At 44.7% G+C, this 16,884-nt stretch overlaps 1 protein-coding gene across 1 annotated transcript in view; it reads left to right on the top strand.

Annotated features, from left to right (window-relative positions):
• The window catches only part of NCOA2 (nuclear receptor coactivator 2), a 649,459-nt gene extending 633,302 nt beyond the window's left edge, over window positions 1-16,157 (top strand). Inside the window, 1 exon segment of the mRNA XM_029591446.1 lies at window positions 12,522-16,157. Within this exon segment, the coding sequence (XP_029447306.1) occupies window positions 12,522-12,533 (12 nt within the window). The 3' untranslated portion in view covers window positions 12,534-16,157.
• Window positions 16,158-16,884: the final 727 nt, after the last annotated feature.

Raw genomic sequence — 16,884 nt, 5'->3', positions numbered from 1 at the left:
ATGGCAGAGTCTATTCCGTTTCAGCTGCTCACAGAAGAGGATGCTAAGCACCACATGCTGGAGATGCTTGTTATGATCGTCACTGCTTGACGTCTCCACTCCGCCCTCCTTACCTCTTTGGCGACTCCTCCCGCAGTCGATGGACGTCTGCCTGCCGTCCTCTCCGGCGTCCCCGGTCCGGCTTGGGCGCTGCATCCCGCCATGTTGTTCAGCTGCCATAGGGCACGCAAACCGCGTAGCCCTGCTTCTTATTTCTTCTTTGGTGCGAACCTCAGGGGCGTCCCCCTGTGATGTCGTCACACATTCCAGATACAAAAGCCTACTTTGTTTGCTAGCTAATCGAGTTAGCAAGGGACTCCTTACGGATGGGATTCGCTCTCCGTACCTAGCTACTCTGCCTCTCCTTAATTGGGCTTGCTCTATTGGGGTACCTGCTCCTTGGGGGCCTCTCTTTTCTTTCAGGTCGCTGTCTGGAACCGGTCCTCGCTCCTCGAGGGCCCATGTTCCCGGACTCGCTGCCCAAGCTCACTTCTGCTTGGAAGAACCCGCTGCCTACACCATCAGTGAGTTACTATCTCGATTCTCTCAGAGCTGTTCCCTGGAACCAGGTACTCGCTCCTCGAGGGCCTGCCTCTATTCCAGCTTCTGTGTTATCTTTCAAGAGAAACCGCTGTGTGAGTAATCTACCAACGAGGCTCCATACCAGAACCCTGTGTATGCTCCACTGTACTCACTATCTCAGTTTCTCTCCACTACAGCACAGCCATTGAGGGATCACTGTTCCAGTGTCCTGAGGGACTACAAGCCCAGCCAGGCTTCATCTCTACTCACTACTGCCACCTCTGGTGGCTTCACAACTCTGTATAATAAAAGATAATTCTGTGCTGTGTGTCCTAAAGCTGAGCCTGACCTGTGGCCCCTCACGGGACTTCCCCCTGTGGGCGTGGTCATCTGCCACAGTGTCCAAGGATCCACCCAAAACCTTACAAACAACACTGCTCCAGTTTGTGGATGCTCCAAACTGGAGCATTGTGCCCGTGCACAACATCTTCAAGGAGTTGCTCCTTTTGTATTTGGGAGAACCCCATCTCTGTGTTCCCAGTAAACAGGAAGGCCGATGCTGTTTATCTGGTCCAAAAGTCCCTTGGGAATGAGCATCATCAGATCCCCCACCAGTCTGTGGTGGTAGAGTTCGCCCTCAAGAAGGCAAAGCATTCCTGGATCCATGCCTCCGCCCCTCTGGGCCGCGACCATAGCGAATGGGACGCGCTTGGTAGGAAGGTGTACTAGGGGGTGATGTTAATAGCCCGTATCGCCTCCTACCAGTTATCTATGTCACAGTACTCCCAGAACCTCTGGAAGAAGATCCAGGAGCTGGCGGAACGCCTCCCTCAACAGCAGCAGGATGCATTCTTGACACTCGTCCAACAGGGCTTCAAATATGGGAAGCATGAGGTACAATCCATACGATGTGTTTGAGATGTCTGCCCGAGTGGCTATAGTGGGCATCAGGGCCCACAGATGGCCTGGCTCCGAGCCTAGGATCTCCAGCCGGATGTCCAAGATAGACTTGCGGACCTCCCCTGTACAGGAAAGAACATCTTTGGGGATAAGGTCTAAGATACCGTAGTCAGTTGAAGGACCATCATGAGACCCTCCAGCATCTTTCCGCTAGGGCATCAGACCCTCCGTCCTTGGCCAGAAGGTCAGCGAGGCAAGGGATCTGACGATCCTTTTACCACCAGAGGAAGTACTAGCCTCAGGTTTCATGCGGATGCTTGCAGCGGGTCCCCTTCAGGGGGCTGCCCCAGGCAGCTACGGATGCCTAAACCCTAGCCAGCGCCTCAGCCAGGCCCTGCTACATGGTTTTGACTGGTGGGGAGGGAGTATAAGTCTAGTCTTCATGCCCTCAGAGCCGTATCCATCAGTGGAGGGCTGTCTGTACCTCTTTCTGCATCACTGGTTAGTGATCACGTTGGATCAGTAGGCTCTCCCCTTCTTTCACCGAGGGTATCGCTTGAACTTCATGAGTGTGCCCAAGGACACTCCACCGTGCTCCTCCTGGAGTCAGTCTCTCCACCAGGAGGTCCTTCTTTCCGAGCTCTCCGCCCTTGTCCTTTCCAGAGCAGTTGAGCCAGTTCCTCGAGGGCAGCAGGGGCAGGGTTTTACTCCCGATATTTCCTGATTCCAAAGAAGACCCGTGGACTCTGTCTCATTTTGGATTTCAGGACTCTCAATCGTTTTCTCAAGATGGTCTCCCTTGCAATGGGGAGACTGGCTTTGCTCCCTTGATCTCAAAGATACATAGGCACACATCAGGGTCTCACGAAGTCATCGGAGTTATCTCCGCTTCCTAGTGGGCTCCAGGCTTTTTCAGTACAGAGTGCTGCCGTTTGGCCTCACCTCCACACCAATCCAATTTGGAAGTACCCAAGATCACAGCATACGGGGGGAGCCTCAAAAAGAGGCTACAGTGAAGTACTGGGTTGGCAGGCGGACTTGGGGGTGAGGTGAGGAGGCTATATATATATATAATTTTTTTTTAACTATTTACTGGAGATGGAGAGGGAGGGATGGTGCCAATAATTTATTTGTTTTCATTCACAGGGATTGGTGGGGAGGTCCTTTGCCAGCAGGGGTTTTACACATTTGTAATTGGGGGGGGGGGGGGGGGGTGGTAGAAATCAGGCTGGCAACTATGTGAGTGCCACTTAACCGGATAACTTTTTAAGATATCCGGTTAAGTGCCAGACTATTCAGCCACAAGACTTGGATAACTAGGCCTGCTCTGGGGCAGGCCTAAAGTTACTCAACTAATTTAGCCAGTTATAGTTTACCAATAAATAAAATTAAAATAAAATGTAGCTGGTTAATTTAACTCCTTCCAGAAATGCCCTTACATTAACTGGCTAAATCTTAAATGGATAATGAGTAATCCATCTAAAATTTAGCCAGATAAGTAGAAGAAATATTAAAAAGTTGTCATTTAGCCGGATAATCGTTATCCAGCTAAATGCCTCTAAATATGCATCTCTTAGAATTTTTTGAATGTATAAATAATAGGGATGTGAATCGTTTTTGAACGATTAAAATTATCATCAGATAATTTTAAAATCGTCCTAAATCGTTAGAGTGCACGATACAATACAAATGCCCCCGATTTATCGTCAGGGGCATTTGTATTGTATCGTTAAATAGGGCACGGGAATTATTTGGGGGAGGGCGGGAAAACCGGCACACCAAAACAACCCCTAAACCCACCCCGACCCTTTAAAACCAATTACTTACCCTCCCGAACCCCCCCAAAATGTTAAATTACCTGGTGGTCCAGTGGGGGGGTCCCGGCGCCATCTCCCGCTCTCGGGCCATCGGCACCATTTTGGCTGCCACTAATTAAAATGGCGCCGATGGCCCGATTAAAAAAAAAAAAAAAAAAACACCCGACCCTTTAAATCGACCCCCCTTAGCCTCCCCCACCCTCCCGACCCTTTTTTTTTAGGGAGGCCCACGCCGCTAAAAAAAAAAAAAAACCCACTCGACCCTTTAAATCGACCCCACCCACCCTCCCAAAACCTTTTAAAATTACCTGGTCCAGGGGGGCCTTAGGGGGCCTCGGGGAGAGATCCAGGGGGGCCTCGGGGAGAGGAGAGATCCAGGGGGGCCTCTGGGAGAGATTTCCTGTTCCCAGGCATCAGCTGTTCTAAAAGAAAATGGCGCCGATGCCCCTTTGCCCTTACCATGTGACAGGGTATCCGTGCCATTGGCCGGCGCCATCTTTAAAGATGGCGCCAGCCATCCAGTGCTCCTACCATGTGACAGGGGCCAGCCAATAGCACAGATACCCTGTCACATGGTAAGGGCAAAGGGGCATCGGCGCCATTTTTTTTAGAACAGCTGATGCCTGGGAACGGGAAATCTCTCCCCGAGGCCCCCCTGGATCTCTCCTCTCTCCGAGGCCCCCCTGGATCTCTCCCCGAGGCCCCCCTGGACCACCAGGTAATTTTAAAAGGTTTTGGGGGGGTCGGGAGGGTGGGGTCGATTTAAAGGGTCGGGTGGGTTTGGTTTTTTTTAGCGGCACGGGCCTCCCTAAAAAAAAAATTTGCGATGTGAATTGGAATCGGAAACGATTCCAATTCACATATCTTAACAATCAGATTTCCCCCCCCCCCCCCCCCAGCCGAATCTGATCGTTAAGACGATCTGGCACACGATTCACATCTCTAATAAATAAAAAAATAATGTAGATAAAAATGAGCTGGTTGATATAGTGAATCTAGATTTGCAGAAAGTATTTGACAAATTCCCTTATGGGAGAACTCAAGAAATTATAAATTTGCGAGGTAGGCAGAATCCTACTGTGGTAGGTAACTGGTTAAACAATAACTAGGACTGGTATTTCAGTCCTTGAGAGATGCAAATGGATCTGTTTTTTTCCTTAATGAATTTGTATGAGATAAATTTGCATGTATCCCACCTCAATTGTTTGTAAATTTATCTCATGCATATTTACTAAAAATATCCTGAAAGCATGAGTCATTTGCAGCCCTCAGTGACTAAAAGTGAATATCACTAAGTTAAAAGTTAGGAAACGGAGAGTGGAACTCAATGGTTAGTTTTCCCTATAGAGAGAGAAGAATAGTGGAATGCTCCAGGGATCAATCAGTACTGAGACTGGAGCTGTATAATATAGACATAAATGATCTGGAAAAGTAATGAGAGAGGTTATCAAATTTGTATATGACACAAAGTTATTTAAATTGATCAAAATGGAAGCTGATGGTTGGGAGGACCTTTTTAGATTGGGGAACTGGATGTCTAATGCAGATGAAATTAATGTGGACAATTGCAAAGTGATGCACATAGGGAAAAATAATCCTACCCACAGATACCCAGTACTGGGTTCCACATTAGGAGTCTCCGCCCAGGAAAAGGTTGTTGGAGTTATTGTGGACAATATGTTGAAATTCTCAGCTCAGAGGCGGCAATAAAAAAGCATATAAAATGTTAGGAGTGATCCAAAAAGGAGAATAAAATGGAAAATATGTTGTGTCTATATTGATACGTAGTGTGACCACATCTTGAATATTATATGCAGTTGTGGTCACCCCATCTCAAAAAAGACTTAGCAGAACTAGAAAAAGTGCAAAGGATAGCAAGAAAAATGATAGAGGATGGAACTCTATGAGGAGAGGCTATATAGGTTAGGGCTCTTCAGTTTGGAAAAGAGATGAGAGGGGATATGACAGTATTTCCTAGCGTGTAGCAGATGGACTCAGGACCAATGGGTATAGTGTGCTCCTGATAGCAGTTGGAGACTGAGTCAGATTTCAGTCTGATGTCAGCACTACATATACCCCTGCAGGAAGCTCTGCTCTTCAGTATTTCTCTGTCTCCATAGCAGTTTGGGACTCTACACATGCTTGCACAGCGTTAGAAAATCCAAACCAAAAAGAAGAAAGAAAATTCCAAAATCTTACCTCTATAAGATGAGCCCTGCTCTCCTGCAGTGATACCGAAGGGACCCTCCCCAGTCCAGAATTCCTGAGGTGATTTCCGAGATCCCTCAGAGGTAAGCCTCGGTCTGGCAGCCGGTTCCCAGCGTGGACTTAGCCCCCAGGAGGGAGCGGCTGAGAGGCAGCAGGTGCAAGACCGAGTGCGACGGTGAAGCTATTTTCCTTTCCCCCCCACAGCCGGAGCCGCCCAGCACGAGACCGGGAAGCGCCGAGACAAGGTAAGGTAGAAAACCTTAAGTCTCTGATCTCTGAGGCTCGGATAGCCGCACAGATCGCCCATCCTCCCACGTGGAGACCCTCCGGGGGGGGGTCGCCATCTTAATCGCTTGGTCACCGGCGCCATTCCCCCCCTTGATCGCTGTACTGTCTGCCTAACTGAGCCGTGCGCATAGGTGCCGTGCGCACAGCGAGGCGCACGAGGGTGCCAGGCATATAACGCATCCCCGTAAGCGCACAGACCAGCCTGCACGCATATCTTCGCTGCCTACACGCACACCCTCGGCACACCCGGAGCACATATCTAAACTCCCGGCGCGCGCATATAAACGGATAGACTGGGTTTGAATGCCTCTACATGCACAAACCATGGCACCACCAGCCAAGAAAGCCAAAGCACAAGCCCTCTGCCCAGCCTGCCACATAAGAGCTGCGCAGCATGAAGAGGCCACTGCCCTGTGCCTACAGTGCGAGACGGCTCTGGGAGAACCAGGGCAAGGTCCCCCCCAGCCAGTACAGGAATCCGGATCCACTGATAGTACCTTGGACCTCTCTATCCCCAGCTCGACCTTCCAGACGGGGCCTTCCGGGAATGCCGCTGGGTTCAATATAGACCCAGGAACCTTTTCCTAGGTGGAATTCTTTAAGGGTCTGCAAACCTTCGTCCAGGCATAATCGGTGCCACCGATGCCACAGCTTCCACTAGAGGACCCTAACCTCCCAGGCCCTTCTCAGCCTCCCAGAGACGTGCCTCCTCCAGACAAAAGCCTTACCTTAGGCGAAATGGACACCTCGGAGGAAGATCAAGACTCCCTGGAGGAAGGGGAAATCCCTCCAGGAGCGGAACTATACGAAACCATGATGCATTTCTTCTCCAAAGACTAACTACCAGACCTCGTGTCTGGGAGTCTGAGGGAGCTGGCCATCCCAGACACAAGCGCCTCAGCGGAGCCAAAGATGAACCCTCTTCTGGTCGGGCTCTGTCAGGCCTCATGCCATTTCCCATTGCTGCAAGCCGTACAACAGCTGATCGACCTGGAATGGAATGCCCCGGAGGCCAGTTTCAAGGGAGGAAGGGCCCTAGAAGCCCTATATCCACTGGAACCCTCAGCCAAAGATCTCCTGGAGTTCCCCAAAGTGGACACCATGTTCTGCGCAGTCACAAAGCGCACCACCATTCCAGTCGAAGGAGGGAAAGGCACTCAAGGATGCTCAAGACAGACGTCAAGAGTCCATCCTTAAACAGTCATTTGAGGCAGCAGCTGTGTCACTGCAGATCGCTGTCTGCTGTGCCGTAGTGACACATGCAAGCTTGTCACAGGCCAGGAACACAACTATGCCCGTCGAAACATTAGAACCAGCAATATCCTTCCTCACGGATGCAACCTCCGATCTGGTGTGCACTTCAGCCAGGGGAATCTCATCCATTGTGGCAGCCAGAAGGCAACTCTGGCTCCGAAGCTGGTCAGCTGACGCAACGTCCAAGACGAAACTCACGAGAATGCCGTTTAAAGGAACCCTCCTGTTCAGCAGCGAACTGGAGAAGTTAGCCAACAAATGGGGCGAATCTCCAGTTCCTCGGTTACCGGAGGACAAGATCTAGAGAAGCCAGCGCCCCTCTCCCCCGGACATCCAGGGGCAGAGGATCACAGCGTTTCAGACCGTACAAGAATACATACCAAGCACCTTTACCCCCAAGGCAGGGGCCAGTCCTTTCGGAACAAACAACAAGAGGGTAGCCGGCTCAGGTCCAGGCCTCAGCCGCACCCCACAATGAGAATCAACAGACCCATCCACAGGAAGAAGCCATAGGGGGCAGGCTTGCTCGATTCTACCAAAGATGGGTCGAGAAAACGTCAGACAAATGGGTCCTAACCATCATTCGAAAGGGATACTTTCTGGATTTCCACAGCATCCCTTCAGACAAATTTGTGAAATCTCACTGCCATTCCTCCTCCAAGAGGACGGCAATGGAAACCACACTAACCAAATTACTCGCCTTAAAGGCCATAACACTGGTGCCCGCACACCAGCGGAATACTGGACACTATTCCATCTATTTTATCGTCCCCAAGAAAGAGGGAACATACCGGCCCATACTGGACCTCAAGTCGGTCAACCGCTACCTGAGGGTACCACACTCCCGCATGGAAACCCTATGCTCGGTCATAAGGGCGGTACAGCCGGGAGAAAATCTTTGACTTTCCTAGACCTGTCAGAAGCCTACCTGCACATTCCGGTCCATCACGATCATCAGCGCTTCCTATGCTTCGCAATCCTGGACCATCACTGCCAGTTCAGAGCGCTACCCTTCGGGCTAGCTACAGCCCCTCGGATGTTCACCAAAATCATGGTCGTAGTGGCGGCGACACTGAGGAAAGAAGGAATCCTCGTTCACCCATATTTGGACGATTGGCTGATCAGGGCAAAATCCCCAGAGGAAAGTCATCACATGACCACCAGAGTCAAGAACCTCCTGGAGAACCTTGGATGGGTCGTCTACGCAACCAAAAGCTGTCTGCAGCCCTCCCAATCTTTGGAATACCTGGGTGTCCGATTCGACACCCAACAAGACAAGGTCATTCTTCCCCCTACAAGGAGAAGGAAATTGATGGACCAGTTAAGAAAACTGTTGAATGGTGCTTGCCCCACGGTATGGGACTACCTACAAGTCCTCGGACTCATGACATCAACCCTAGAAGTCGTACCATGGGCAAGGGCCCACATGCGACCACTACAAAGCTCCCTACTGTCATGATGGAACCCGATGTCCCAGGACTACCCCGTTCGCCTCCAGTTGCCAGTGGAGGTACGGACCCAGCTCCTATGGTGGCTACAAGAAAACCATCTGAGCAAGGGAGTAAGTCTATCCCCACTGACATGGATGCGAGCCTGCGAGGGTGGGAAGCCCACTGTCAGGAACTGATGGCCATGGGGCAATGGGACAAGGAAGAGCCAGGATAGAACATCAACAGACTGGACACCCGGGCAGTCAGACTAGCCTGCCTACAATTCAATCACAGACTCTGAGGAGAAGCTGTCAGATTCATGTAGGACAACACTACAACAGTGGCCTACATCAACCGCCAGGGAGAAACCAGAAGCCAACAGGTGCCCATGGAGATAGACGTCCTAATTACATGGGCGGAAGCAACCTGCAAGGGATCTCGGCCGCCCACATCATGGGAAAAGACATCACTGCGGATTACCTCAGCAGAGAAAGTCTAGACCCAGACCGCTGGGGAACCACAGCCATGGATCTTCTGGCAACCCGGTCCAACACCCAAGTTCTTCAGTCGCAGACAAGACCCTCAATCCCAGGGGATCGAAGCCCTCGTCCAAAACTGGCCACAGGAAGACCCGCTGTACGCCTTTCCGCCATGGCCACTACTGGGTGGGATCATCCGCAAGATAGAACACCACAGAGAGCTAGTACTTCTAGTGGCCCTGGACTGGCCAAGAAGGCCGTGGTACGCAGACATGCGAAGACCTCTGGTGGGGAATCCCCTGTGTCTACCTCCACACAGGGACCTGCTCCAGCAAAGACCGATCCTTCACAAAGACCCAACTCGATTCTCTCTTATGGTCTGGCCATTGAGAGGACTCGCCTGAAGAAGAGCAGATACTCAAGGGCAGTAATTGACACCTTGCTCCGAGCCCTCTGGGCACCGGCATAGTTGCCGGGTGTCTGTGTTTCTTGGTTGAGTTCACTGGCGGTTTCCAGCTGAAAATCACATCAACCAGTTCAAAGTTAATCAAGTTAACCAAGTTAATCAAGTTATCCAAACACACATATATCCACAATTGCTTTTCAAGAAGAATACTGAAGAGCAGAGCTTCCTGCACGGGTATATGTAGTGCTGACGTCAGATTGAAATCTGACTCCGTCTCCAATTGCTAACAGGAGCACACTATACCCATTGGTCCTGAGTCCATCTGTCTACACTAAGGAAAACGAAATTATCAGGTAAGTAATTTCTCTATTCTCATTGAATGTGGAGGTCACATTTAAAAGCCCACATAATACAGTACAGGGTGAAATCTCTCCATTGAAAATAATGGTATAATGTTTGGGCTTGTGCTAAAAAAAAATGTCATCGGTGGAACAGATGTGTCTGAATCATAAAAACTGTTCAGTTGGTAGGATTTCTTTAAATGTTTTAGGACAGCTTCAAATGAAAGATTCCTGGTGTTTTCCTAATCAATAAAGCAAGACAACTTATACAATGAAAAACAACATGTTTGTAAAATGTAAATGAGTATTTCTAGTAGTCAATCAACAATGCAAAAAAATGTATTTCAGCAAATAAGCCTGGTCATAAAATGAAGATATGTATATATGTTTTGCATAATCGGAGATCTGAAGCACAAGGATTAGATTGTAGATGTTTCTTTTCAAAAGCTGCTATCTTTAAGTTAGCTAAATCAGGAGCCTTCATTGACCCCATAGCCATTTCCTTAATTAGTTGAAAATATTTATAATCAAAAGCAAAGAAGTATTTTGTTAAAAGAAATGTCTGCTATTTTAATCAAAGCATATGTCGGAACTCCACGACAAATCCTGGTGTCCAGAGCCTCTGCTTTTTCTGAAAGGACGTATTGTTGAGGGATGTTAATATAGAGTGCTTCAGCATTTAGTACCATAAGAAATGCAGGCAATGTCTCCCAAGTGTGGGAAATCCAAAACTTTCTTCTGGAGACCAGTTTACAGGCCGATTCAGTAAAGTCCGCGGGAGAGCGCATGAACACCCGCTCTCCCGGCGCGCGCACCAGCCCCTCGCCGGTGCGCGTGATTCAGTATTCAAATGAGTTGGTGCGGTAGAAACGGGGAAAAGGAGGCGCTAGGGACACTAGCGCGTCCCTAGCGCCTCCTTTTAGCCCAGAGCGGCGGCTGTCAGCAGGTTTGACAGCTGATGCTCAATTTTGCCGGTGTCGGTTCTCGAGCCCGCTGACAGCCACGGGCTTGGAAACTGGATGCCGGCAAAATTGAGCATCCGGTTTTTGGCCCGACAGTCGCGGGCCGAATTCAAAATTTTTTTTTTTAACTTTTTTTTTACTCTTCGGGACCTCCAACTTAATATCGCCATGATATTAAGTCGGAGGGTGCACAGAAAAGCAGTTTTTACTGCTTTTCTGTGCACTTTCCCGGTGCCGGCAGAAGCTAGCGCCTACCTTTGGGTCGCGCTAATTTCTGAAAGTAAAATGTGCGGCTTGGCTGCACATTTTACTTTCTGTATCCCGCGCGCATACCTATTAGTGCCCTCAACATGCATTTGCATGTTGAGGGCACTATTAGGTACCGCGGGTTGGACGCGCGTTTTCCCTTACCCCTTATTCAGTACCTTATTCAGTAAGGGGAGGAAAACGCGCATCCAATAGCAGGCTAACTGTGCCCTCCGTTGGAGCGCACTGTACTGTATCGGCCTGTTGGTAAGCTGTCAAAGATAAATTTCGTCATCCCTGTAGATAGAACAAAGACATGTTTGCCTGACAAAAAATAAATAAACCATGTGGAGTATTAAAGCAATATGTATGAGGTAAATGTTGGATTTTTTTGCCTTATCAAAATATTGCAAATAGTGCAGTAATTTAATAAAAGTTGCAAGTACCAGTAATGTCACAAGTCTTATTTTAACACATTTTAAAATGTGGCTCTCTACTAGGACATAGGTGAGTAGCAGGTAAAGTTCCTGACCACCACATACATTTTTAAATGGATTAATAATTAGCAACTTAATTTATAGAACTTTGCTTACATATTCAGTACTTTCAGTGCAGTTCAGTTTCTAAGAGGTTGTATCTATTGCTAGCTCCACGCCCATGTTAAATGCAGCTTTTCACATTTTGTATTTAGGAAAAGGTAGGCATTAGGATTTTAGCTAAATATTTTTACAGTGAAAGTAAGCTATTCTGGTGCTGTGATGTTTCCATACTAACCTGAAGTCCTTCATGCTGTGAAGGAAGCAAAAACTGGGATTGATTACTCTAGCCTAACTGTAATCAGTAACTGCCCAAGGAGTAAGCTGCATTTTATTGAAACTTTCCTATAGGTAAAATCTTAGAATATTTACAAATCTAACCTCACTTTTGAATATTTCTTAATGTGTTGCATGTTACATTTGCACAGGGCTTTGATATGTTAAGAAATGATGCTTTTAAGGCTCATGGCGATGATATAAATATTTAACAATAAAACTCATTTCCAGAGTGACTAGAACATGGAAGGTTTTCTGTCACTTTCTAAGTAGAGAGTTTCCTTGATTTACAATCTTACAGTATTGTTGTAACTAGTTGGATGAATAATTAATTACCTAGCCATTAGTGCAGCAAATTTGATTTTAACTAACTTTGGATAGCAAAGTAAAATTGTGAGCACTCAGTTCTTTTAAAAGCAAGAATCATCAGAATGGATTATCTTTTTGACTTTAAAATCTTTAAATAATGGAAAACCAAAGGCTAATGAATTAGGTATGGATATACTTTTATAAAATGTAAGCTTTTTTTCAGGAATTATAGGACCACTGTAATCCCAAAAGTTTCTATATTTAAACAATCATTTGTATTACAGAGATATCATTTCTGCCTCGTTGCTTTGTAAGTGTGGGGGGGCAGGAAAGCATAGATTTGCTTGGAAGAAAAGGAAACCTATTTACAGCATTCTGTTTTGGTAATTTGTACATTTTCAAACATGGAGTTTTTCCTGTTTGAAGTGGTGTGCAAGTGTATTGTTTTCACCAATATGTCTTAGCTTCTCAGTGAAGTTAATTGTGTGCTGTCTCCCTGCTTTTCTAGAAATACTGCTGATGCTGAAAATTGCTGATGTCTTTCTTGACCTGACCATGCCTACCAGTTTGAAGCATTTCCAGTCTGAAGAAGTGCGCTGGCATGTTTTGAGCAGACGCCTCGGCTACAGAAAGCCCGACTCTGTGGATAGTCCTCTCTGCCTGACAGAATAGAAGCAAACCCAGTTTTTGCTGGAGGGAGCAGCCTCTTCTGACAGTCTGGAGACAATTGTTCAGTTTGTTCACTGCATTCACCTTAGTGCAACTTAGATCTTTCCTGCAAAGTAAATGCGGACAGGCAGTTTCATAAACCATGTGAGATGAATGTATTTAAATGTTTGTATTGAAGGAAAACCCCATTCTTGTTCTGTTTCTGTTCGCTGACTGACATTGGTTTCTAACCTTGTTTTTTGCCTATAAAATTTGGTTTGAGAGGTTTCAGTTTTGTATGAACAGGGTTCTAAACAAAAACCTATAAATATAATTGTTTTTTTTGGGGGGGTGGAGTAGTTGATGGACGTTATGGGGGCGATGTAGACAATGAGGGCTGAAAAGGATCAATGTGATATCAGGTAAGCAGAATTATTGTGTAGAAAGCTATACAAATTACTTTTCAGTGGGTTTCAAATAATAAAACAGACTGAGATAACCTGTAAGTAAGACATTTATTGTTTTACCTCATAAAAACTGAGTTGACACAAATCATGGTTTTAGAGAACAGGCTATATTAGTTTCAATTTGGTGAAATTGGCTGCCTCAATAAGTCGATTTGATTTGGCTGCCCTGGAGTTCCCCATTTGGCTTTCTGTGTAATGTAAAGGTGGAAACTGCAGGCAATCCTCTGTTGAAGAAACTGTTCAGTTTGTGCAGGTTCTGATCCTCCATGCACTTAAATGGCAGAAAATTGCAGCAGAATCAAGACATTCTCAGAAAAAATAATTGCACCTACTTCAATGCAAGTCATTTCTGTTCACCTTTCATCTCCTATCCCCCAAATTGGGAAAAACAAAAAAAAAACAGAATAGTCAGGTGTTGATTTGCTGAGAGATTAATTGCAGATGTCACTACAGTTGCCCACCCTCCTTTTTTTCTTTTTACTGGCAGTATAAATCTAAGGCAGTTTTATAAGGCATAATTCAGTTTCTATGTAAAGAAGCAATAATTTAAGTTGACAACATGCACATTCTACTTGTGTACATTTTGTTGTTTCAGGTAAGTTTATGGAGATTATTCAAAATGAGGTACTTCAGTATTAAGTTAGATATCTTCACAGTAGTATGTATCCTGACAGGGTTTTTTAAAGGATCACAATGCCTTGAGTAGACCTTATTCGTAGGCTTAAAGTTTTGTTTCTCAATATTGCAATCCTGCTCATAAGTCATTTATTTAATTTCTGTGATCTGCTGCTGCTACTACTATAGAAACCCAAGTTTTCCTTTGTGCGTTCTCTTTAATGAAATGTAGAAGAACTTAATGTTTCTAGGCAGGTCATTTTGTGGTAGTTCTTCTTAGCCACTGTAGTTGGAGTCTTTTACTGACTACTATCAGTTTGTGAGTAATGCGCAGTACATACAAAATGTGAATGAGTTTTAATTGGCTATTACTCTCTATATTGCTCAGTGCATTTTCTTGTTCTTGTCAAAAGTTTGTGTATCAAGCCATTTTATAAAATGTTATTAGCCATATCTTAGGGAGCAACTTTTCCCCCTTGTGGTTTGATTGTTCGTTTGCCACAGGGTTAAATTTAAAATTACTTTGTGTCTGATGTAGGCATTTATATGACATGTGCACATACACCCGTGCTAAAGACTGCTCAAAATGCCCCTGATTTTAATGGGTTTGGCGCAGAAAATCACAGACATCCACACAAAGACGCATCCTTCAAGGAGAAACATTGTGGCACAAGATGATAAAAAGTATTTGTCATCGACCATCACTTGTGTATCGCAAATGGATGTACTCAGTCAGTGGAATCATCATCCTACTTCCACAAGTATCTCATCAGCTGATAACCTCAATTTTCATATGATCTGCTTTCATTGGACATGCTGTACATTTTATTTATAAAATTATATTCATTGTAGGGGAATTTGATTTTACACAAAGGTAGTGTCTGTTTTTTTAACTGTTTGTACCAGTTGGATTTATGGTCTGTCAACTCATATCTAATATAGCATATTTATATTCGTGTTACCAGATTAGAAATCAAATATTTTACATTGATCCCATATGAAAGATGGAAAAGCTCTTCTGATGTTTTCAGTTAGTGCTTTAAACAGTTTTATAAGTGGGACACTGAGTGAGAGGGGCCAACCGTATTGCAAATTGTATCAAGCCAGTGAATCCAAAAAGAGGGGTGAAGGAGTTTTCCGATCATATTGATCAGTACAAAAACTAGTCTAGATAGCTCCCTTTGCTGTCAGTAATTTCCACCTCCTGTAACAGTAAATTGTTAGTGAACTTTTTATTGCGATTTGTTACTAGAACAAATAATCAGCATTCTCATTATATTGCAAAATGTGAAAGATGTATAATGTGAAACATACATACCTAAACTGTGTTTGAGGGCGCCTCCCCCCATTTTAATATTTTTATAGTGTGGTAACTTTAAGCAAAAATGGAATGAGCTGTTCATTAATTTGTACTCCAAAAGTTTGAAATTTGCTTCCCCAACCCCTTTACCACCATCATCAGTAGTCCCTTTGATCCATGTTAACTGGAAGCAGTGATTTTGCAGTTTGTATAATAGAAATTTAAAATCTGTAATTTTAAAAACAGAATTCATATGGGCTTAATGTATGAAACTTGTGGCATAGTTTCACTTGCAGAACCCAAAGATACACAATCAGTTTTAAAATGCAACTTTAAGCCATTACTTGTTGGTATGAATTTAACAAGTTTTCTAATATACGTATGGTAATTTGCCATCTCAGAGCATACTCGTTCTCTGCACAGAGTTCCTATATTGATTTTAATTAGATTTCTCTCCCTGGTGTTTCTTTGAAGACTAAAAAAAAATCCTTTTTCAGTTTTAGTATAGGTAAAGTTATGTGCAAGAACCTCAAAATGCTAAAACTTAGCATAATGCCTTAGATCTGTTTTTAAGTCTTGTATATTCCTACTAGCTGTCTGATGTATTATATTTGTATAGTGAATTGTGTACAATTTTGGAATAAGTGCAACCATCACTTAACTTACTGTTGCATAAAGGTGATGGACACATTTCCTTAAACATTAAACTGTCCTTTACTTGTTTTTGATCAGTTGTGAGTTTTATTTGTACAGTTGTTCCTCATGAAGTTGCATCTGAAATGTGTGTAAATGAAAAGATTATACAAGGGTAAAATTAAGCAATATATAAACTATGGTTCTTCAGGAGAAAGCTTACAGTACTGCAGGTTGTGATTTATTTTCAAAACAGAGTTCATTCTGAACATCTCCTTGTTCACCTGCATTGATGTTTGTATTTCTATAGTGTGAGCAGTTTATGCAAAGGTAGATATATTCAGAGAAATTTTAAATACATTTATGCAAGTTAATATTGCTTTGCTGATGCTATTGCTTCTTTGATGTTAAATAATGCTATTGTAAATAAAGAATTCTGTTGCATCATTTAATAAATTTAATGCCTACGGGTTTTACATGGCTTTGGAGATTTTACTGTGTGTGGTACCTTTGTTTATTCTGTTTCTTTTCAGTATCTGTAAATGAAGAACAACTGGAAGATGAATCTAGTAATTAGTGCCTCCCACGCAAATTCACATTTCTCTTTCCCCTGCTAGCAGCAACTGGTGTGCTAGACTCGCCACAATTGAGTCTCTCTTTTAGAAAAATTGTGTATTAGAGCTCTGGATTCTCCTGTTTCACAGATAAAGACAGACAAAATTGGCATTTCAGTTTAACATTTTTTTTACATCTAGGAAGAAAAAATGTGGAAACTTTTCCATTAAAGTAACCAATTGAGGGGAGATCATGCACATCTGAACAGGGACATAGGAAGCAAGGCATGTGTTGGAGCCATTATGAATGGCTTGAACTGAGGGGATATGATAGAGGTCTTTAAGATCATGAGAGCTCTTGAACGAGTAGATGTGAATCAGTTATTTACACTTTCGAATAATAGAAGGAGTAGGGAGCATTCCATGAAGTTAGTAAGTAGCACATTTAAGACTAATCGTAGAAAATTCTTTTTCACTCAACATACAATTAAGCTCTGGAATTTGTTGCCAGAGGATGTGGTTAGTGCTGTTAGTGTAGCTGGGTTCAAAAAAGGTTTGGATAAGTTCTTGGAGGAGAATTCCATTAACTGCTATTAATCAAGTTGATTTAGGGAATAGCCACTGCTATTAATTGCATCAGTAGCATGGGATCTT

This window comes from Rhinatrema bivittatum, chromosome 2, assembly GCF_901001135.1.
Source record: "Rhinatrema bivittatum chromosome 2, aRhiBiv1.1, whole genome shotgun sequence".
Classification (NCBI taxonomy): domain Eukaryota; kingdom Metazoa; phylum Chordata; class Amphibia; order Gymnophiona; family Rhinatrematidae; genus Rhinatrema; species Rhinatrema bivittatum.
This window is presented reverse-complemented; position numbering and strand designations above follow the sequence as displayed.